Genomic DNA, 24,804 nt, shown 5'->3' with positions numbered 1-24,804 from the left:
TGTAGGCAATTAAACTTGTGTATGAGGTATGATTCCGTATATTTCCTTTCGCGAGGGGAACGGAAATTTGTTTGTAGTATATAGAGCCTGCTTTGTCAAACATATGTCCATGTTCATTAATGTGGCTGGCTACTGCTTTGGGTAAATTGTGTTTTGTGTCCGCGCGGTGACCATTGAGTCTTGTATTGATTTGTTGTCCAGTCTCACCTATGTATTGTTTGCTACAAGCGGCGCATTCTAGACAGTAGACTACGTGGCTTGATGTGCAGGTGAAAGCCGAAGTTACCTTGTGTGTGTAAGTCGACGCTGTACTTTTTACTGTAGTAGTGGATTGAATGTGTTTGCATGTAGAGCACCTGGGGCGGCCACAGGGATTGGTTCCCAACTTCTTCTTTTTCTGTAGTTTGGCGTGCACAAGAACATCTTTAAAATTAGTGTTGCGTCTGTAGGCCACTCTGGGAGGGTCGGGAAAAATCTTCTTAAGTTTCTGGTTGCTGGTGAGAATCGGGTAGTATTTACTTAGGATGTTATTCACGTTTAGGAGTGCGTTTGAGAATTTATTAGTAAGAAGAGGCGTTGTTATTCTTGTGATCCTCGGGCGGGGCTTGAGGACCTCGGCTCGATCAAGTTTGGTTGCAGCAATATAAGCTGTTTGAAGGTCACTGTTTGGGTGGTTCCTGTTTGATAGCGTTTCTTTAAGGTGATCGAGTCTATCTATGTAGTCTTGGTTTTCAACGCAAATGCGACGTAGTCGTGTGGCTTGGCCTTTAAAGATGCCTTGTTTGCAATGTCTGGGATGGTGGCTGGTATATTCTAGGTACTGTTGTTTGTCGAAAGGTTTCCTATACAGCGTTGTCTTTAGTTCACCATTGTCAATGTATATTGTTGTGTCCAGAAAGTTTATGCGCTCAGTTGAGGATTCTGATGTGAATTTTATTGTTGGGTGAACAGAATTTAGAAAGGCTACATATTTATCTAGACTGTCTTGACCATGTCCCCAGATTATGAGTATGTCGTCTATGTATCGTAGGTATGTGTGGGGCTTGGTAGTGCAGTGCGATAGGAAATCTGTTTCAAGAATCCCCATAAATATGTTCGCGTAGGTTGGTGCAAAAGGCGTACCCATGCTTGTACCATGTATCTGTAGGTAGTAACTCTCTTCAAATTCGAAGTAGTTATGTGTTAGAACTAATTCAAGGAGAGACAGGTAGACATCAGTAGAGTGTTGTGCACTGTGTTTAGACAGCGTTTGTTTTATCGAAGATAAACCATCAGGGCTTGGAATGTTGGTGTACAGCGCTGTGACGTCTAGTGTTGCGAGAATTGTGTTGTGGGGTAGTGTGCCTTTAGTATTAATGTCTTCAATAATTCTCAGCAGGTGGGGCGTATCTTGTACAAATGACGGAAGTGCTTTTGGCAAGTCACCAAGGTAGTGGTTAAGGAATGTGGAGATGCTCTCAGTCGGGGTGTTGTTGTTTGATACTATCGGACGGCCTGGGATAATAGCAGTGTATAGTTCAGCGGATGGAATTTTATGAATTTTCGGAAGGAGGTAAAAACGTCCGGCAGTTTTGTTGTTTGGTTTAAGAAATTTGTATTCTGATGGTGTTATCAATTCATCAGCCAAAAGTGATTTCAGCCTGTTGGTAATTGTCACTGTGTAGGACAATGTCGGATCGTTATCTAGTTTGCGGTAATGTTCTGGGTTGTTTAGTTGTCTGTAAGCCTCGTGCTTGTATTTTTCTATTGGCCAAATAACTATACTTCGACCCTTATCTGCTTCCTTAATAACAATGTCATTCCGGCAGCTCAGATTTGAAATGATATGACTCTCCGACGCAGTTATGTTTTTAGGTCGCTTAGATGTCTTGATTGGCTTATAATTTCTTTAGTGATAGTTTTAAGGTATATGTCAAGTTCTATGGGTTGTTCTGGTGCGGGAGTCCAAGTGGATTGAGCTGTAAGTGGTGTCGTCCCGGTGTCTGGTGTGTCTGCAAAAAAATGTCGGATACGCATTCGTCGGGAGAATTCTGAGCGGTCCTTGTGAAGCTCGAATTCATTTATTGTGTTGTTCGTGGGGCAAAAGTTTAAGCCCTTGCTGAGTACGGCTATTTCTTTTTGACTTAATGTTTTGGAAATGTCTATAACATTGGAGCGGTTTAGTTCTGTGGAAATTTCCTTCCTGTCTGGTACTTCTAAGCTCGAGGTCCCTCTTGTCTGGGTGTGGTGGCTCTTTGGCTGGAAGGTTGTTTGTTGATTAAAATTTGCTTTTTTCCTTTGTTTTTGAACCAATTTTCTAGATTGTTTTTCGCCGTAATGTTCTAAATCTCTCTGCTCATCTGGTGTCAGGGTTATGTTCCTAAGTCTGTGGTTAAAAGTTTCGATTCGCTCTTCGCAGTGTTCTTTGAGAATATTTAATAGTGAAAGTGAGGCATTATGTAATGTTGTTTGCCAGTTTGCGCGATGGTGTGGTGGAAGTGTTCCTAGAGCAGGTACAGCCTTGAGTGTTAGGCCTTTAGGAATTATATTTTTCTCTGTGCAGCATGTGTAGGTTTTCAGATGGGAGGTGTAGCTCTCATGTTTTTTGGTAAGTTTTCTAGCCTGTAGGAATGCGGTGCTTCGTGGCATTGAAGAGTTATTGATTTGCGATGTCTGTCATTTACTTGTCTTCTTGCGGGTGGATTTGCGTGGGGTGTTTTTCTGTTTGGCCGGTTTATTATCGTATGCCTGGCTTAATTCGATCTCGGTCTCTGTTTGAGTTTGTGTGTGTGCAGGCAGGCGTGTGGGGGTCTGGGTGTAGACTTCAGTGGTGGGTCTTCTGTTGTCTGCTGCCATTGTGTCTGTTTGCATGGTGGTTGATGTCATTTTTGGTGTTATGTATGCCTTCTGGTTCTTTTCACATTCCACTGTCTGTGTTCCAACTGTTTTTGTGTTGACTGTTTTACTTGTGCAGTGGCTTGCTTCACATTCCACTGTCTGTATTCCCTGTGTTCTAGAAGTGATTGTCGCAGTTGTATTGTTCGCGGTTGCATGTTCCGCAGAGATGGTGGAGGTGGTATTTGAGGTGGAATTTAAAAGAGTTTTTCTGTACTTGTCCTTAATAAAGGACTTGATGTGTTGGGAAACTAGCTCTATTCCACTGCGGTTCAAGTGGAAGCCATCCCAAGCTAGGTGTTCGTGTGGTGCTTCGTGTATTTCTGCGTGGTGCATGGTGTCAACATTCTTATGGACGTTTTCTAAGTTGAAAATTAGTGAGTTTAGCTTGTTAATCTCCTCATTGTGTTTCATGAGTGCATTAGTTTGGTAGATTAGTGGGCGGTGTTTGTTTTGTAGGCGGGGAGCGACAGTCGCTATGGTTATATGTGCGTTTGGGCGAGCGGCTTGAATGGTTCTTATTACGTCGCTCATGGACTCTATCGTGTCCGCGGCGCTTTGTGTTCTTAGGTTGTTTGTACCTACATTGATAATAAAGTGTGTGGTGTCAGCTGGCGTATCACATACTAGTGGTAGAATATCTGATGTTTGTGCCCCACTAAGGTGTTTTATGTATGGCGCGTGTGGGCCTGGTGGAAAATGTTCCTTCAGGTATCTGTATTGGCTGTCTCCAAGGACTGCTACATGGGCAAAGGATAACAAGGGGCACTTACCCTGTTCCGTCATCGTCAGCTGTCATGGAAGTGCAAAAACAAGAAAGGGGCTGACAGATGGAATGGCACACTGTGATATAAAGTTTGTAAACAGGGACAAAACAAACACCGCCCACTAATCTACCAAACTAATGCACTCATGAAACACAATGAGGAGATTAACAAGCTAAACTCACTAATTTTCAACTTAGAAAACGTCCATAAGAATGTTGACACCATGCACCACGCAGAAATACGCGAAGCACCACACGAACACCTAGCTTGGGATGGCTTCCACTTGAACCGCAGTGGAATAGAGCTAGTTTCCCAACACATCAAGTCCTTTATTAAGGACAAGTACAGAAAAAATCTTTTAAATTCCACCTCAAATACCACCTCCACCATCTCTGCGGGACATGCAACCGCGAACAATACAACTGCGACAATCACTTCTAGAACACAAGGAATACAGACAGTGGAATGTGAAGCAAGCCACTGCACAAGTAAAACAGTCAACACAAGAACAGTTGGAACACAGACAGTGGAATGTGAAAAGAACCAGAAGGCACACATAACACCAAAAATGACATCAACCACCATGCAAACAGACACAATGGCAGCAGACAACAGAAAACCCACCACCGAAGTCTACACACAGACCACCACACGCCTGCCTGCACACACACAAACTCAAACAGAGACCGAGATCGAATTAAGCCAGGCATACGATAATAAACCGGCCAAACAGAAAAACACCCCACGCAAATCTACCCGCAAGAAGACAAGTAAATGACAGACATCGCAAATCAATAACTCTTCAATGCCACGAAGCACCGCATTCCTACAGGCTAGAAAACTTACCAAAAAACATGAGAGCTACACCTCCCATCTGAAAACCTACACAAGCTGCACAGAGAAAAATATAATTCCTAAAGGCTTAACACTCAAGGCTGTACCTGCTCTAGGAGCACTCCCACCACACCATCGCGCAAACTGGCAAACAACATTACATAATGCCTCACTTTCACTTTTAAATATTCTCAAAGAAAACTGCCAAGAGCAAATCGAAACTTTTAACCACAGACTTAGGAACATAACCCTGACACCAGATGAGAAGAGAGATTTAGAACATTACGGCGAAAAACAATCTAGAAAATTGGTTCAAAAACAAAGGAAAAAAGCAAATTTTAATCAAAAAACAACCTTCCAGCCAAACAGCCACCACACCCAGACAAGAGGGACCTCGAGCTTAGAAGTACCAGACAGGAAGGAAATTTCCACAGAACTAAACCGCTCCAATGTTATAGACATTTCCAAAACATTAAGTCAAAAAGAAATAGCCGTACTCAGCAAGGGCTTAAACTTTTGCCCCACGAACAACACAATAAATGAATTCGAGCTTCACAAGGACCTCTCAGAATTCTCCCGACGAATGCGTATCCGACACTTTTTTGCAGACACACCAGACACCGGGACGACACCACTTAGAGCTCAATCCACTTGGACTCCCGCACCAGAACAACCCATAGAACTTGACATATACCTTAAAACTATCACTAAAGAAATTATAAGCCAATCCAAGACATCTAAGCGACCTAAAAACATAACTGCGTCGGAGAGTCATATCATTTCAAATCTGAGCTGCCGGAATGACATTGTTATTAAGGAAGCAGATAAGGGTGGAAGTATAGTTATTTGGCCAATAGAAAAATACAAGCACGAGGCTTACAGACAACTAAACAACCCAGAACATTACCGCAAACTAGATAACGATCCGACATTGCCCTACACAGTGACAATTACCAACAGGCTGAAATCACTTTTGGCTGATGAATTGATAACACCATCAGAATACAAATTTCTTAAACCAAACAACAAAACTGCCGGACGTTTTTACCTCCTTCCGAAAATTCATAAAATTCCATCCGCTGAACTATACACTGCTATTATCCTAGGCCGTCCGATAGTATCAAACAACAACACCCCGACAGAGAGCATCTCCACATTCCTTAACCACTACCTTGGTGACTTGCCAAAAGCACTTCCGTCATTTGTACAAGATACGCCCCACCTGCTGAGAATTATTGAAAACAATAATACTAAAGGCACACTACCCCACAACACAATTCTCGCAACACTAGACGTCACAGCGCTGCACACCAACATTCCAATCCCTGACGGTTTATCTTCGATAAAACGAACGCTGTCTAAACACAGTGCACAACACTCTACTGATGTCTACCTGTCTCTCCTTGAATTAGTTCTAACGCATAACAACTTCGAATTTGAAGAGAGTTACTACCTACAGATACATGGTACAAGCATGGGTACGCCTTTTGCACCAACCTACGCGAACATATTTATGGGGATTCTAGAAACAGATTTCCTATCGCACTGCACTACCAAGCCCCACACATACCTACGATACATAGACGACAAACTCATAATCTGGGGACATGGTCAAGACAGTCTAGATAAATATGTAGCCTTTCTAAATTCTGTTCACCCAACAATAAAATTCACATCAGAATCCTCAACTGAGCGCATAAACTTTCTGGACACAACAATATACATTGACAATGGTGAACTAAAGACAACGCTGTATAGGAAACCTTTCGACAAACAACAGTACCTAGAATATACCAGCCACCATCCCAGACATTGCAAACAAGGCATCTTTAAAGGCCAAGCCACACGACTACGTCGCATTTGCGTTGAAAACCAAGACTTCATAGATAGACTCGATCACCTTAAAGAAACGCTATCAAACAGGAACCACCCAAACAGTGACCTTCAAACAGCTGATATTGCTGCAACCAAACTTGATCGAGCCGAGGTCCTCAAGCCCCGCCCGAGGATCACAAGAACAACAACGCCTCTTCTTACTACTAAATTCTCAAACGCACTCCCAAACGTGAATAGCATCCTAAGTAAATACTACCCGATTCTCACCAGCAACCAGAAACTTAAGAAGATTTTTCCCGACCCTCCCAGAGTAGCCTACAGACGCAACACTAATTTTAAAGATGTTCTTGTGCACTCCGAACTACAGAAAAAGAAGAAGTTGGGAACCAATCCCTGTGGCCACCCCAGGTGCTCTACATGCAAACACATTCAATCCACTACTACAGTAAAAAGTACAGCGTCGAATTACACACACAAGGTAACTTCGGCTTTCACCTGCACATCAAGCAACGTAGTCTACTGTTTAGAATGCGCCGCTTGTAGCAAACAATACATAGGTGAGACTGGACAACAAATCAATACAAGATGGTCACCGCGCGGACACAAAACACAATTTACCCAAAGCAGTAGCCAGCCACTTTAATGAACATAGACATATGTTTGACAAAGCAAGGCTCTATATACTACAAACAAATTTCCGTTCCCCTCGCGAAAGGAAATATACGGAATCATACCTCATACACAAGTTTATATGCCTACACCCGACAGGAATTAATTTGGCACGCGGCAACTTAGAATCTTTAAAAGCTGTAACTTAAATCTGAAACTTTGATATCATCAACCAATACACAGAACACATTAGGCCACCAGCCAGCTTTAATTCTTAACCTCACCTACTCTTCCATTTCGAGGGAAAAAAAATTCCTGCCTACTACTCAATTTAATGTACTCTTTCAGGTTTTTACGTCTACCGGGTGTCCCAGCTAACTTGAACCAAGGGTTTAAAAATGAAATATTGGGGTCAGGAGAGTGAAACTACCTGCATATTGGTGACAGGCATTTGGCGCACCACAGGAAATTTTTTGTATCGCAATTACTTAACTAGTAATTAAGATAATTTTTTTAAAATTTTTAATATTGACTTTAGACACTAAGTGTGATTCGCAAAGTTGGAGAGCACTTTCAGAAACCCCCATTCCATTATTCGCCATAAAGAAAACCTTACGTGTACCTCTTTTTTCGAGCTCGAAAGAAAGCCCGCGAAATACAAAAAAAACCACGTGACGAGCGCATTCGCGCGCCGCGATCGTGCTGCTCTCAACCGTGCTTTCAGTGAACGAAATCAGCTCCGGTATTCATTCGGCGGCCCCGTTTCAGAGGCAGGCCGATATCTTGGTGGTGGTTTCTTCGGCCGTGTCAGCCAGTTCGCGCGTGACGGTGTAAATTGCAGCGAGTGCGCTGCGCTTTGCAGTCGCGATAAAGACTGAAAGCACTGAAAGTTCACTGAAAGCACGGTTGAGAGCAGCACGATCGCGGCGCGCAAATGCGCTCGTCACGTGGTTTTTTTTTTGTATTTCGCGGGCTTTCTTTCGAGCTCGAAAAAAGAGGTACACGTAAGGTTTTCTTTATGGCGAATAATGGAATGGGGGTTTCTGAAAGTGCTCTCCAACTTTGCGCATCACACTTAGTGTCTAAAGTCAATATTAAAAATTTTAAAAAAATTATCTTAATTACTAGTTAAGTAATTGCGATACAAAAAATTTCCTGTGGTGCGCCAAATGCCTGTCACCAATATGCAGGTAGTTTCACTCTCCTGACCCCAATATTTCATTTTTAAACCCTTGGTTCAAGTTAGCTGGGACACCCGGTATACCAACTGTACGATCCCCTTCTTCCATGTACACTTGCCCCCGCCCGCTTCTGCACGCGTCACCCTCCTCTTTGTTATACCGATTGCGGCCCCCCTCCTTCCCCCCCCCCCCTTTTTAAAATCTTTTTTTCTTTTTTTCTTGAAATCCCCTCGACAACACATTCCCAAGTCAATATGCCTTTTTCGGCGCCTCAACCCAGAATATCGCCTTCTGGATGCCGCCGTAATGACACCTACGTTAAGCGCGTGGGGCAGTGCCCCTTGAAAGACCATGCCGCTGCCTTTCAGTCACCCCATACATTGCACCGCAGACGTCTCGTCGCCATCTTAACTATTTCAAAATTACTTGACCTATTACTACTATGCTACACAAGTCACTTTCAACTCATGTTTTTTTTTGTGTGTGTGTGTGTCTGGTTTTCTCCTTCTTTTCTGCCTCTTGTGTTACTCGCGCCTCGCGCACAGACCGCTTGGCCGGCCGTTCTAATGCCTCAAAAACATGCCGCCAACGACTCCCCCTGAATACCTCCTAACCTTTCGCATCCCCAACACGCTCCCAAGGCCCCGTATTTCTTAAAGATTTCATTTTTCTCTTTCTTTTTCTTTCACTCCCCCCCCTTTTTGTGTCTTGGTGCCGCCCTGGCTACCCTCCCCTTTTTTCCTTTTTTCACTTCTTTTTCTGCTTCTATTTTTTCTCTTTTCTCCCCGCGTGCCCACTCTCACGCTCTTGTCTCCTCGTCTTGAGAATGAGGCTCACAGACGATGGACGACAGCGCCTGCTCCCTCTTGTAATCTCCCTCTTTAAAACCAGCCGCCAGCGACAACACCCGCACGTGACGTCACTGCACTAACCCTTTAAAACTAACACGCCGAGGATGACGAGGCCGCCTTTGACGAAGATAGGTCCTCCTATCGAAACGTTGGCCAGCCTGTCTTAGGCACTTTCATCCCTGTTTACAAACTTTATATCACAGTGGAGAATGCCTTAGTAACTTGCGATTCGCTGATGATATTGCCTTGCTTAGTAGGCAAAGCAGAAGGGTGGGTCTAAAATTTATTCTGCAGAAAACTAATGTTTAAGCGTCTCGGGAGACAGCAGACGTTTACGATAGGTAGCGAGGCACTGGAACTGGTAAGAGTATACATCTACTTACGGAGGTAGTGACCCCGGATCCGTATCATGAGGCTGAAATAATCAGCAGAATAAGAATTGGCTAGGGTGCATTTGGCAGGCATTCTCAGATTACGAACAGCCGGTTGCCATAATCCCTCAAAAGAAAAGTGTATAACTGCTGTGTTACCAGTACTCACCTACGGGGCAGAAACGTGGAGGATTCAACTTAAATTGACGACTGCGCATCGAGCTATGAAAGGATGAATGATGGGTGTAACGTTAAGGGGTTAAAAAGAGAGCAGATTGGGTGAGGGAATAAACGCGACTTAATGACATCTTAATTGAAATCAAGAAAAAGAAATGGGCAGGAGCAGGGCTTGTAATGAGGAGGGAAGATATGATAAGAAGTTTGCAGGGACATCATGGCCACAATTAGGAGATGACCGGGGTAGTGGCAGAAGTATGGAAGAAGCCTATCTACGCCCGCAGTGGGCGTAGATAGGCTGATGATGATGATTGTTCTATGACGGGAACGGTATGCCTGGTCATCATTGGGCTGCGGCAAATTTCCGCCATTGCGTGAATGGCAGGCCTTTCAAAGTGATAAGCTACCATAGCGCGTTGAGATGGCTGCTGAATTATTCGTATCCCGTGGAGCCTCAGGCTGCGAGAATACAGTTTTAGTACTGCGTCATGACGATACGTACGCAGCTCGGAACCGCTTCGCGGAAGGTAAGCGTGCGTGTCACGTCTGGGCTTTTAGTACTGGGAATGCCTACCTACGTACGCGGTCTAGCGTTGTTAGACGCCGGGCGTGTCGGCGGGCGTTGGCCACGGCCGCCGTGCATCAAACCATAGGTCGAACTATAGGCGCTGTTGTTTAGCCAACGTGATGTAACGTGTCCGGGATTTCACACTACGTCGAACTATATTGCTACACGCGTGCGATATTTGACTGTTTGAACAAGGCGCATGGGCGCCATCACTCGAGAAAGGAGGAGGAAGGACGAACTGGGCTCGCGCTGTGAACATAACTGGTCAGCGCTGCAACCACTGTTGTAAATATAACCTGTAAATGGTTGCTCCTCTTACTGACTCGTCCTACGCATAACATTGCGGTATTTAAAGGATCCTACATTTATTACCCATGCAATACACGAATCACATCGAGAAAAAGAAAAACTGAGTTCTCGCTATCTGACGCTGGCACGGTAATTTGCGACGAACTGCGCCAATAGGAGGTCGAGCCTTTCGAGTGAACAGCTCACACACATTCATATTTTAAACAGCGCCAAAAAAAACACAGACAAAGCAGGACACAGGACGAGCGCTGATGCCAACACCTTTATTGGAGCCTGCGCAAATATATACAATTTGTAACGGGCATAAATAGAGTGAAAGAAGGAGGGAAAGGCGAGTCATCGTCAGTCAACTGCTGCTGCGCATGCGTCACTGACATTAAACAATATAAATGTAACCATAACATAGTGGACACATGCCAAATTGATTAACTTCTAAGGAACTTAAGTTCTTTATCACAAAGTGCTATGGAAGGGTAACTAACACAGGTGCCTCCTAACCGACTCATTGAAAATGCCTCAAAGTTTTCTCTGGTCATTTGTTCTCCTTCCATAGCACTTTGTGATAAAGAACCTAAGTTCCTTAGAAGTTAATCAGTTTGGCCTGTGTCCACCGTGTTATGGTTACATTTAAATTGTTTAATGTCATTGACGCATGCGCAGCAGGAGTTCACCGACAATGTCTCGCCTTTCCTTTCTTCTTTCACTCTCTTTATACCCGTTACAAATCGTATATTGTTACGTCCAAGCGCGTCAAAGGGACGCAGGGATCAAGAAGAGAGGGGAAGAGGAGGACGAAGACTGTGCAGCGGCCATTCCTGCTGTTCGTAGCCTGCCGTTCCCGCTCTCGCACGCTTGAATAAACCCCTTTTTCCCGTGCTTGTAACAAATTGGTGGACGGTGCGGGGTACACCTCGTAACCACGGAGCCTACGCTGCTACAACTTCGGCGAAGCCGTCGACTTGCCGGACTTCCGCCACCATCACCTGACATGACTGAATACGCCTGCCAGATTTCCGAAGGTTCTGACGCGGCTTCAAGGCCAGCACCTGGCGTTCCGTGGCAATACTACCGGGTGCCATTCACTTTCGGAGGAAAAGCCGGAGAAGATGTCGACGAGTGGCTCACAAACTACCGAAGGGTGAGCCGATCTAATGGTTGGAACTCGACCGCACAGTTGTCAAATGTTGTGTTTTCCCTTACCGACACAGCACTCGTCTGGTATGAGAATCACGAAGACACGCTCACTTCATGGGAGCTTTTCGTAGAGGCGCTCAGAGCGTGTTTTGGAGACTCTAGCGCAAAAAAGAAACGCGCCGAACAGACGCTTTCGCAAAGAGCTCAGATTCCCGGCGAGACCTGTACGACATATATCGAAGAAGTGCTGAAACTGTGCAAAATAGTGAACTCTCAAATGTCTGAAGAGGACAAAGTTGGACATTTGTTGAAAGGGATAGCCGAAGACGTCTACAATTTTTTGATCGGCAAAGAAAGCTTGGATTCCGTGTCTGACGTCATTCGCCACTGCAGGACCTTTGAGACGCTGAAGATGCGACGGATAATACCGAAGTTTGGTCGCCTGGCTCATGTCACAACGGTGGCAAGTGTAGACCCGACTTCGTGTGTTGACCTTCCATCAACAATACGGCAGATTGTTCGCGAAGAGTTGCTCCATCGGGAAGAGATGTACCGTTGCACACCCGGCATCGCTGGTGCGTACTTGCCACACGAGATGCGAAACACGGCCGTTTCGACCGCATGGCAACCCACGGTTCACTCAGCGACCGTCGAGTATAGGTCTACCCCACAAACGAGAGGGACCCTGAGCTATCAAGATCATGACTACGACCAACGCTTTCGCCGCACGCACGCCTCCGGGCGGCCGATGCCTAGCCATGATGAATGGGACCCACCTGCCGGCTATGCAGTCGACAGCAACATGCGTGACTACGTGCAAGAACATCGAAATGTGCGGCATCTGCCGGTGTGTTTCCAATGCGGTGTCGCGGGCCACATAGCGAGATTTTGCAATCGTCGCCCAACAACGTGGAATCGTCGATCGGGGTCTTCAACAAGGACCACACCTCCTACGAGGACAACTCGACAGCCATGCACCACCTCTTGGTCAGCTGGCGTCCCTCCTGGCAACGATTATTGGCAGAGAAGCTTCCGGAGCCACTCGCCGGCATCTGACAGGAGTTTGACGCCACCGCCAACTTCTCGTGCACCGCGTTTACGTCAATCTCCATCGCCAGTGCGCCGCTCAGCCTCGCCTTCACAACCGGAAAACTAGCTAGCGCGGCCGATGGGGGTGAGGTCGCTCGACACGTGCTATCGACAGAAATGCCCCCTGCAGTTGCTATGATTAAGAACAAAGTGCATGTACTTGTGGATGATGTTCCGACAATGGCTTTAGTGGATACCGGGGCAACTGTATCCGTAATGAGTCTCGGTTTTAAAGGTCGGTTGGGGCGCAAAGTTGTATTTCCGTGGGACCAGGCTGCAACGTTTTGTGGAGTGAGCGGCGAGTCGTTGCGCCCTGTTTGTGTGTGCACTGCTGAAGTGTCCCTGGCTGGTGGAGTTTTCGCGACGGAGTTTGTAGTTATTCCCCGATCGACGCACGAAGTGATTTTGGGCATCGACTTTTTGTGGCAGTGTGGTGCGACTGTTGATTGTCGCACGGGGGAAGTTTGCGTCGATGGCCATGTTTCGTCCGGGCTCTTAGAGGAGACTTGCAGTCAAGGTGAACTTTGTGTGTCTGCAGATACTGTTGTGCCTGCGTCCACCTCGGTGTGCGTGCCGGTTGTATGTCGCGGTGCAGTTCCAGACAGTTTCGATGCCTCCGTAGAGCCAATGCATCTAAATTGTGTGAAGAAGAACGTTTTTGTCCCTCATTGTGTGGTATCCATCGGCAACGGGCGAGCTGGCTTGTGGACGGCCAACTGCTCGGCAGAACCCGTCCTGCTTCCAGACGGCTTGAAACTCGCCTACTTTACAGAATACACGTCTTCGTCCGTAGCCGTACTAACAGACTCGCCGTGTGAACCTGCTGACCTTCGCCAAGTCTCAGACAAAAAGCTTCTGTCTATGATAAACAAGTCGTTCAGCACAAGGGAGCGCCATACCTTGGTGGATACGCTTTCTAATGGTATCTTCGACTGGTCGCTTCCATCCCCCGAAGCAGAGTCGGGCAGATCCGGCGTTCGCCGAGCTCAGAGGTAGAGGACGAGCGCGCAAGCCGAACGTGCGACTCGCTCTCGCAGGAGGCAACGACAGATGCTAAACCACGTGACTACTACCAACGTCCGATGTATCGCTTATCAAAAGCTCCCGGCGCTGCCGGGAAAACCGGCGGACGCGTCGGCGGGAAGAGCGTTCGTCGGAGTGGCCTAGGTTGCCTAGGTTACGGTGGGCCGTCGCCAACAGCAGCGACGCGGCTCTGCGATGACGTTTCAATTTCGACGACTGCTCCGACGACAGGGCTCGGAGCGCCTCAGAGCGTTCGAAGATGGAGGAGAGCAATCGAGAAGAGCCAGCCGAACGCAGGGCGGGCACCCTCTTTCAACCAGCCGAAGACAACGCCGCTCGCGAGAGCGCTCCAGAGCGCTCAGAAACGACCAGTCGAAGATGGCATAAGCATCTGTCAGTGTTTGCCTTTGCGCAGCCGGACAAAGCGTTCTCGATTCCCGAGTCACGAACGCGCCATACTATCGATACGGGATCTGCGCGCCCGATCAGGCAAAAGCCTTATCGCGTGTCGCTTAACGAGCGCAAGATAATCGGGGAACAAGTGAGCGACATGATGAGAAATGGGATAATACAAGAGTCCTCGAGTCCTTGGGCAGCTCCGGTCATACTCGTCAGAAAGAAAGACGGTAACTGCAGATTTTGCGTCGATTATCGAAAATTAAACGCCGTGACTAAGAAGGATGTCTACCCGCTGCCCCGGATAGATGATGCAATCGATTGCCTTCATTCGGCCTCTTATTTTTCTTCAGTGGACCTGCGCTCAGGATATTGGCAAATCCCGATACACCCGACCGACAGAGAGAAAACAGCCTTCATAACCCCGGATGGATTATTCGAATTCAATGTGATGCCATTTGGGTTGTGCAACGCTCCAGCAACCTTTGAAAGGTTCATGGACACCATTCTGCGTGGGTTAAAATGGAACATCTGTATGTGCTATCTTGACGACGTTGTTATATTCGGGCGCACATTCAATGAGCACAATACGCGCCTGGATATTGTCCTCAACTGCATCAAAAACGCCGGCCTGGTTCTGAACTCCAAGAAATGTAAATTTGGTGACCGTCAAACCCTTGTGCTGGGTCATCTTGTTGACAAAGACGGTATCCGGCCTGATCCCCTCAAGACGGCAGCTGTCGAGGCATTCAGTGCACCGCAGTCAGTGAAGCAACTTCGTAGTTTTCTGGGTCTTTGCTCTTACTTTCGCCGATTTATTCCTGGTTTTGCTGACGTCGCTTATCCTCTGACAAACCTGCTACATAAAGACGCACGGTTTGAGTGGACACCCGAGTGCGATTCTGCATTTCGTCAGCTAAAGTTCCTGTTAACCTCTCAACCTATCCTTCGCCACTTCAATCCTACTGCGCCGACAGAAATCCACACAGATGCTAGTGGCGTTGGTCTGGATGCCGTATTGGTCCAACGCTATGACGACCGTCAGCACGTGATTGCTTATGCAAGCTGCTCATTAAGCAAACCTGAACGGAATTACACGGTGACAGAGCAAGAATGCCTCGCTGTAATCTTTGCGGTTCAGCGATTTCGCTCGTACTTGTACGGACGCCCATTCCAAGTCGTCACAGACCACCATTCCCTGTGCTGGCTCGTGAACCTTCGCGACCCTTGTGGTCGCCTTGCGCGCTGGGCTTTGAGGTTGCAGGAATATAACTTCACTGTTTCCTACAAGAGTGGCCGAAAACACGCTGACGCAGACTGCCTTTCCCGTATGCCGCTTGCCACGACAGACTGCGACGCAGACGATTTTGATCATCTCGTCGCTTCTGTGACACCCGCTTTTCCAGATATTGATGCGTTCAAAACAGAACAACAGACAGACACCAAATTGGAGCCACTCTTTACTTCTGCCCATTCAAGTGCAACAAGCAGCTACTGTGTACGTGACGGGCTCCTGTACAAAAGGAACTACTCAAGCACGGGTGCACGCTTCCTTCTAGTGGTGCCAGAGCGTCTCCGGCCAGCAATCCTTCAGGCTATGCACGATGACCCTACCTCCGGGCACTTAGGCACTGTGCGCACACTTTATCGCATTCAAGAACGCTTTTACTGGCCCTGGATGCGACATTCGGTTGAGTTTTATGTCGCCAGCTGCATACAGTGCCAGCGTCGGAAACGCCCAACCACTGCCCCATCTGGTCTCCTTCAACCTGTGCCGCCTTCCAGCTCACCCTTTCGGCAAGTTGGAATTGATCTGTTAGGCCCTTTTCCAAAATCATCTAAGGGGAACCGCTGGATAATTGTCTGCGCCGACTATTTCACACGCTATTGCGAGACGGCGGCTATACCATCAGCAACTGCCACCGAAGTGTCGCTTTTCTTACTTCACGCTATTGTTCTACGACATGGACCACCTGGTGTTATCATAAGCGACCGGGGACGTCAATTCACGGCGGATATAGTGGAAGAGCTTGTGCGTTTGTGTAACTCGCACCTCAGGCACTCGACGCCATATCATCCGCAAACGAACGGCCTCACTGAGCGCACTAATCGCACGATCACACATATGCTTTCCATGTATGTCGCGTCCGATCACAAGAATTGGGATGAAGTGCTACCGTTTATTACTTATGCATACAACACCGCCAAGCACGAGACAACCGGCTACAGCCCCTTCTTCCTTCTATATGCTCGGCCGCCCCGGTATACGCTCGACACTGTCCTCCCTTTTTACCACCACGACAATCCTACGGTCGCCGATACGCTGTGCCTCGCTGAAGAGGCTCGGAGACTTGCGCGTCTTCGGACTTTGGCATCACAAGAACACTCCAAAGCCCGCTACGACGCACGACATCGGCCAGTTACATATAACCCTGGTGATCTTGTTTGGCTTTGTACTCCCACAAGGAAGCGCGGTTTGTGTCAAAAGCTGCTGGCAAACTACGATGGACCGTATGTTGTCATCGACAAAGTCAGCGAAGTGAACTATACTCTCGCGTGCCTCACGAACACTGGTCGACGTTCTGCTAGGACACAAGTCGCGCATGTCGCATGGTTGAAATCATGCACGCCACGACCGGCTAGTTGACTTGCCCAGGGGGCTTTGTCTGCGAGGGGAGGAATGTTACGTCCAAGCGCGTCAAAGGGACGCAGGGATCAAGAAGAGAGGGGAAGAGGAAGACGAAGACTGTGCAGCGGCCATTCCTGCTGTTCGTAGCCTGCCGTTCCCGCTCTCGCACGCTTGAATAAACCCCTTTTTCCCGTGCTTGTAACAATATATTTGCGCAGGCTCCAATAAAGGTATTGTTGGCAGCCAGCGCTCGTCCTGTGTCCTCCCTTGTCCGTGTATTTCTGGCGATGTTTTAAATGTGAATGATCCGTGCCAACTAGCTCGCACCCAAACCCTTCTGAGCTCACACTCAACACTTTTTCAAAATTAAAGTTACTAGTTTTCGCTATGCATTTCCACCGTGCAGGGTTCAAAAATGGCTTCTACTCGTTCACTTCACCCAGCGAAGCCAGATCGTAGGCCCTTGAAAAGTATAGCCTTCCGCTGGCCGCCTTTAACTCCGCCAATTTGCGAAACTCTTTTGTCTCGCGCTCTCCCGTACAAGCGACAACCACGAGAGCCGCACGCAAGGCTCTCCACGTACGCACGCAGGAATCGGATGTGTCTGCACGTAGCCGCCGCGTACGCATCCCGTACCGTTCGTGCTGCGTTGCGTTCTGCACATGCGCACTTTGCAGAACGTAGCGATCTTACGCAATTATGTTGCGGACGCAACGTACGCAGTACTAAAACTGTCTAATATGACATCGGCGGAATTCACACAGCCCCACGAAAACACACTGATGTCGACTGCCTGTCTCGCGCTTGCATGGACCCGATGGCCTAAGATGACCAGGACGAGGATGCCTTTTTAGGAAGAATAAGCGAAAACGACTTCACCGAGCAGCAGCGAACGGTGCCGGAGCTAACAAGCCTTCAGGGAAGAGCGACATTGACCCAAGGGCATTTGGGCGCGGATTGCCTTCGCTTTTATTGCAAAACGACGTTCTCGTAAAGAAAGGCTTACCGTCAGTTCAATCCAATTACCTTCTGGTCGTGCATTAAGTACTGCGGCCAAATGTCCTCCACCCCTTTCATGATTACCCAGTGGCAGAGAATCTGCGGTTTTCCCACACTGTCTCGAGATTACAATTACTGCCCGCGCTTCACCAATGACGTTGCTCGCTCCATGAAGACCTGCTACGCGTGAGTTCGCGGGATCGAATCCCGGCCACGGCGGCCGCATTTCTATGGGAGCGAAATACAAAAATACCCGTGTACACAGATTTAGGTGCACGTTAAAGAAACCCAGTTAATCGAAATAATTTAGGTGCCCCCCACTACGGCGTGCCTAATAATCAAATCGGGGTTTCGGCACGTAACACCCCATGTTTTTTTTATTTTGCTACTCCGTTCTTCACCTCTACAACAACGTGACAATGGTTGAGTGATTCAAGGACTAAGTTTATGGTGCCAAGCACTTTCAGTGCGCTTCGAGAATGCGTGGTTGCCACGCCCAATATATCACACGAATAGCATCATTGAGGTAAGGAAACATTGAAAGTTGTGAAAATTGGTGTAAGTAATGTCGGTAATTCGAAATAAATGCGAGAGGTCCCAGGATCTACCCCTTTGGTTCACCAGAGTGTAAAACAATAGAGTAGAAGTAATGACGGCTAGCGGTTGCAATTGCACGTGATTAGTTGACAAAGTGGCACTTTCCCCCGAAAGGCAAAGTATCGACTGCGATCTATGGGCTGTATAAACTGGTGATAGGTGTACTAACTAAATTAACAAACGTAGTATCATTCATGTACAAGCAACCTTAAACACATCTCAATCGATGACCGCGGAAGCTCGCTGTCAAGGCGCTGGAGTGAGGAAGCGTGTTAGCCGCTGCGACCGAATTGGCCTTCATGCTGCGCCTCGTATCAACGCGAACAAAGCCTCGGAAACAGCGCGTACAGGCATTCTCCTGGCCGTCGATCAATTTGAAAATATAGAGGCATGGGTCGGTGCGTGAGACCGCCCGGGCTGCTCAACCGAAGATTGCGCGCTTCCTCCCCACCTTGATCCCTTGCGTGCGCGAGATTAAACTGTAATCGCCATCTCACCCTCGCATGCTTTCACTCGCACATACAACATGCGGGGTACGGTCACCATATTATAGCTCTTGAACATTACAGGGAACCTCAGGGCGACACCAGAAATGAGCCTGGAGTTAAATTGCTATGACAATAAGAATGTTGACTCCACTTAAGAACGCTGCCGTATAGATCCAGTAGGCTGAGTTTGTAAATATGAATTTATCAAATGTGGCCGAAGGCATTGATGAAGTGCAAAAATATGCAATCGCCACTTGATGAATCATGTAAATGCGATGCAATTTATGTGTTAACAATATTAGCTGGGTCTGGCATGAAAATGATTTGTAAAATCAATGATCGACTCAAGTAAAGAATGAGGACAATTCGATGATTGTTAATCTTCTGAACGCAGCTTTTAGCCATGTAAACCATTCCAAACGTGTTCGGAAAAATAAGGAATTTGAATTTGCACCAAGCGAGTGAAGGCCACGAGTTTAAATAGTTTGCAAGTGCTCGTAAATGTCTAATTATTCTGGGGAATGTGGCATGATTTCAAGAGTGGAAGCAACTTCCTAGGTTTTCATTTAGAGCTCAATTGATTGTGATTAGGACTCAATGTTCAAGTGAGTACTCGGCCTGAAGGAACAATCGTAATTGCCGCCAAGGCTACAAAGTGTTTTAAGAATCTTGCCGGTGATCACACATATTATTTATCTCAAATGGTGGCACCGCGTCCTCAGCAGCGACAATAAAAACTGCAGCTTCTAGTGAACTGGTGCCTACTTCAGACGTTGATTACCGGTGGGCACGTCTGATGATATCCACGTAGCAAATTTGTGGAGTTGTTTACGTTATCTTATTTTTTTCTAGCACCCCGGAATTAGTTGACTATCGCGCATCCCGCGTCAGTGATATGTGTCATTCGCTACTAAGGTATTAGCACAGCATTGAAATAGTGAGCGGAGAAGCCCAATACAAAGTAGTGAATACTGTTTTGCAGGTTGCTGTCACCACTTGTCAGGAGAGCAGCAGAAAGGGCTGAGCATATGGCGGAGGGGGAACGCATCACACTCGCCGCCTCTCTACGACGTGAAGGAAAGCAAAGCTTGAAAGAAATCTTCACATTCGTTTTTGACTTCATTATGGCGGGTTCTGAAACGGTGAGATCTTGCAAGGACTTTGCGTGAAAATTTTTGAACACTTAATAGGCTTTATATAGCGTTGCAGAGATGCTCCCAGTCATTCGTGATTTGAAATAGTGCTAATAAACTTGAGTTATTGTAGCGGAATAATTGATGAATACGGATTGTTCCAGCATCGAAAGCATTATATTATAAGAACTACTACAAAGGAATGAGAATAAAAGCTGGAGGACAATGAATACAACACGGTGAATGATAATCATAGTTTGACCTTTCACAAGAGCAGAAAAGATTAGGAAAAAAATTATTTTTATATGGCTCAACAAACTAAAAATGCCACCAGTCAGGGACTAGGCTGAATACATGTCTTCCAAAACTGCTTGAATGATGGCATTGCCGAAAGCTTGACAGCAGCAGTTCTGCATTCGTATTTCATGTTGACGTACACACACATATTACTAGTTTCAGTGGTGCTACATAAATAAACGCAAAATGCAGAAGTCGTGATTAGCGTCGTCTCCTTCAACATTGCAATTTGCGATTGTCGTAGCTATTCATATAATTTTAAAGGATTGTAACTTGAATACATTTGTGACATTTGACGCTTTCGAAAAATTACTAAATCTAACATTTCCATAATTTGGCGTGTAAATATAAGAATAATATAGTGCAAATGCCAGTACTTTAAACTGTTGCTTCATGCTACAACGTTCCTAGTCGCTAGCTGCCGTAGGTAATACTGGGTCATCATTTATAAGTATTGCGGAATTTCCAGGAAAGCCAGCTGTTGCAGGTAACAAAACTTTTATCCTAGAACTGGATTATTCAAAGTGGTGTGCATTACTAGTGCGGGAAATGGACACACAATCTTAACCACCGGAAATTAGCTAATTATCTTCTAAATATTTTCTTTACGGCGCATATTGTAATTAACGAGTTGTAGTTGGTGAGTTTGCAAGACGTGTACACATGAAATCACCCGCCGTGGTTGCTTAGTTGCTCGGTTGTTGGGCTGCTGAGCACGAGGTCGCGGGATCGCATCCTAGCCACGGCGGCCGCATTTCGATTGAGGGGCAATGTGAAAACACCCGTGTACTTAGACTTAGGTGGACGTTAAAGAACCTCAGGTGGGCGAAATTTCCCGAGTCCTCCACTACGGCGGGCCTCATAATCACAATCATTTGTGTTTTCGCACACAAAACCCTATAATTAGGAAAAATTATATACACCTGAAATCAATATTCGGAATGAAACCAGTTTTGTGATATTGGTTCCAAACATGCGGGACGAAATGGACGTTCTAGGTAATTTTTTTTTTCGTTAAAGGACACATTGCTGAAAATATAGATGGGACAACCGTGCATTTTTAAAGCGCGTTTGGAGGCGCATATATCCAAGCTCGTGTCATTCTAGAAATTCATTCGAAGTGTATAGGCCTTGCCATCTCGCCAGCTAGATTACAGAAAGTGCTATTTGGGCCATTAGCTAAATAATTACGAGGTTAATTAGCACTTTTAATTAGTTGAATAAGTGTTTTGATTTCTCGTGCAAGTGGATGTCCTCATTCCTGAATAATCCAGCGCAAAAAATAAAATAACTACGTTATCTGCGGAGGCCTAGCTTTAAAGATTGCGGGCAACTTAACAATGATCACCCAGTATAGCAATATTGGCGAATCATTGCTGTTTTTCTCCCTGCGCCATCGTATATTTCAGGTTGCGGCTGGTGCAACGTATTGCTTATACTGCCTTGCAATGAACCCTCTCGCTCAACAAAAAGCAAGGGAAGACGTTCAGTCTGTTCTCAACAAAGCTCCAGACAGCGAAATAGCACTCAAGTACTCGGAGCTTTCCTACGTAAAGGCCTGTATCCGTGAATCACTTCGGTGAGGTTTACTAGGCGACGAATATCGTTTGATTTTTACTGTAATATATGTGATTTTCACTTCACCGGAAATAATTTCTTCACTATACGCTAGACAGCCTGTTTTCTTTCCCGCCAAGCGAAATCCTTTTTATGGATTCTAAAGCAATTCGAAGAAATCTTCACTAATTTCTTCGTGGTAATCGATGTCGAATACGATTAGAATTTGATAGGATGCACTGAATATGTGGTGAAAAGGTCTGGTAATGAAAGTACTAAATCGGCTCTACAGAGATGTCTCCTCATAATTATACAAATGAAAAGAATTGGTTTAGTTGAATAGAATTCCGCACGGTACAAGTGTGTAAGGCAATGGAAAATATTAATATAACACATGTGATAAGTTGCTTGAAGTTCGTAACTTCAATTGGCTTGGAGATAAACGCTGGGATACCTTAAAGGTAGCGCTAGGATGGCAGCGTGCAACAAGGATAATATATTTGTGCATGGAAATAATTAGGCAAGCCCATGCAACCCACAAAATACACGCAATCAGTCCAGCGCAGAAGTAAACATAAGGGAAATAATGAAAACAATTTGGTATTTAAAATAGTGGGGGTGACATAAATTTTCCCACATTAGCCATCATACTCAATTATTTTCTAAAAGTAATATCACCATAAGGTGTCCATTTTTCAGTTATATTAATACATAGTAGGCTAAAGAGCAATGCAAGTATGCAACTGATTCGGTGGCATGAACTTGCGCAATATGATTCCTTCTGTATTTATCCGTTAGTGTGCTTGCGTGTGAAATCAGTTCAACAGTATTTCCTCGTGTTATTTTCGATATTCTACAATAGCAGGCTTTTTTTCTGCTAAGCCCGTAAAATATAACACTGTGTGAGCAAAAAATGCTATGGGCTTGAAAATCGTCTAAGATTGCTTGCTTCGCATTTTTCGCTGCAGCGAATGCAGTTTGGCCTAAACTCTATGACAGAAATATTATTCTGCTGGAACCGTACTCTATAAGAGCAACACAAGTGCCAAAACGTGGGAGGAAACATCTATGAGAACCGACTTTAAAAGTTCCACATCATTTTTTTTTTCAGGCTCTACCCTGTCATCACCGGAATACACCGCAAACTAGACCACGACGTTGTTATGTCCGGCTACATGATACCGAAAAACGTGAGAGCACAGTTTATTCATCCCCACAGAAGAAAACTATCTCGCCTAACACATTGTATACACACTCTGCCCAAGCTTAACACAATATACATTAAGAAAATACTAGGTGTAGCTTGCTGCTGTTACCTAACCTAGATTCTAAAATATTACACAAGAACTTATGCTTCAACTTCTTAGATTCTCGATCTTGTGTTCATTTCCAACAATTTCTGACATCTACTAACACAGTGTCAAATTGTGGGCGGCTTTATCGATCAGAGGATGGCCGTCTACATTTTCAGTTTTTATCATTAGGCTTTCAATGGTCATGCAGAAGAAATCATACTCAACTTGTCAGCAGCTAATATTAATAAGCCCACCGGACTAAATAATCAGTGTGTTTGTTCAGTATATTGCTCTTTGGAAGTTAGGGGCCAGCTCAGCGGCACTACGGAGGTTTGTTGTTCAACAAATTATGATAGAGAAGTTTTGGCACCACAAACTCCTAAACCTCCCAAAAGAAGGAACCCGTTGATTACCATAGAGATCATACATGCAAAACGAAAACTGAGACGCAAGCGCAAGGCATCTCCATATAGAATTACGACTGAGAATAAACTGCGCAAACTAGAATTGAGTCAAGACCTAAAACAGATGATAAGGAAATCAAAGGACAAAGTTTTGCAATGTCACAGTTACTTCATTTCTGAGGAGTGCATCTAGCAAGTCTTAGTGGTCTGTCAATCCTTCTGACTTAAGTCAGTACAATGCAGTTAACGGCGCACAAGGGAGATCTTTATCTTTTAAAACCCTTTTACTCAGCATGATGGTTCCTTCTGGACTATCTAGGTGCTTCTTGTACACAGCGCATCAATAATATTGTTCTAATGAGCTAGGTGTATTTCGTCTTGAAAACTGACACCAAAAATGCTCTGGACTTGTTAAAACCACGAGCCCGTTTTTGCGAGAATCACTGACTGAATGTCTATTTACCAATTATTTTCCACCGATTACGGCTGCTTTCCAAATCTTTGGAAGAGCACAAAATTAACGATCTTTAATATGGACAATAAAAACAGACATTCTAAACTATACACCCATTTATCTATCTAAACCTCGTGCTAAAATATTTAAACACATTTTCTCAAAACAGTTATTAGCTTACCTAGACAAAATTTGTCTCCAACCATAACAAACACGGATTCCGATCAAGAATTCAACCGTAGCCCAACAGAAAGAAATGATTTACGTTCTTGGAAACGCTAATGATGGCCACAGTCGAGCAGATATCATACCAGATTTTACAAAGCTTTCGATAAAATTGAACATGCTACTTAACTGGCAAAATATCAGAGGACACGTAAGCACTTCTTAGGAGTTATGAAAGTGAAAGCATTAATTTTCACTTGAACGCTGCTGAGACGCCCTTCGACTTATGAGCTCTTCGTGGGCAAGCGAGCGCGTTACCTTGGCACGTTTTAACGCGATAGCGTTAAGGAGCTCGTGTCGCAGAAAAGCCGGTGTCGTCGGCGTTGGTGTCGGCGTCCGCAGCGTTGACCGTGAGCGATAAATCACGGCAGGCACTTCATAAATAAAAAGCAACTTCCAAGATATGCTGGGTGGGAATCGAACCAGGGTCTCCGGAGTGTGAGGCGGAGGCGCTACCACTCAGCCACGAGTTCGATGCTTCCTATCGGTACAAACGCGCCTCTAGTGAATGCGGTGTTGCCTTCGAAACTAGCCGTGGAAAGTTATACTGCGGTGTATATCGGTAATTATGAACATGTAACTTACAGAAGTCGCAATTACACGAGTAGCGAAGTGCGTTTACGCTGCATTTCTTCTGCGCTTTCCGCACACGCAGAGCCATCTTGCGGCAAACACAGAAGACCCTCTCTTCTCCATGTACGGCGCTG

At 45.8% G+C, this 24,804-nt stretch overlaps 1 protein-coding gene across 6 annotated transcripts in view; it reads left to right on the top strand.

Moving 5' to 3' along the window:
- LOC135897288 (probable cytochrome P450 12a5, mitochondrial) overlaps positions 1-24,804 on the top strand; it is a 189,120-nt gene that overhangs the window by 149,615 nt on the left and 14,701 nt on the right. For all 6 annotated transcript variants that reach the window (XM_070526523.1, XM_065425892.1, XM_065425891.1 and 3 more), the window contains 3 exons: positions 19,715-19,874; positions 21,572-21,741; positions 22,831-22,909. In XM_070526523.1, the coding sequence (XP_070382624.1) occupies positions 19,715-19,874; positions 21,572-21,741; positions 22,831-22,909 (409 nt within the window). The remainder of the gene's footprint in view (positions 1-19,714; positions 19,875-21,571; positions 21,742-22,830; positions 22,910-24,804) is intronic.

The sequence above is a fragment of the Dermacentor albipictus genome, chromosome 10, assembly GCF_038994185.2.
Source record: "Dermacentor albipictus isolate Rhodes 1998 colony chromosome 10, USDA_Dalb.pri_finalv2, whole genome shotgun sequence".
Taxonomy (NCBI): Eukaryota; Metazoa; Arthropoda; class Arachnida; order Ixodida; family Ixodidae; genus Dermacentor; species Dermacentor albipictus.
This window is presented reverse-complemented; position numbering and strand designations above follow the sequence as displayed.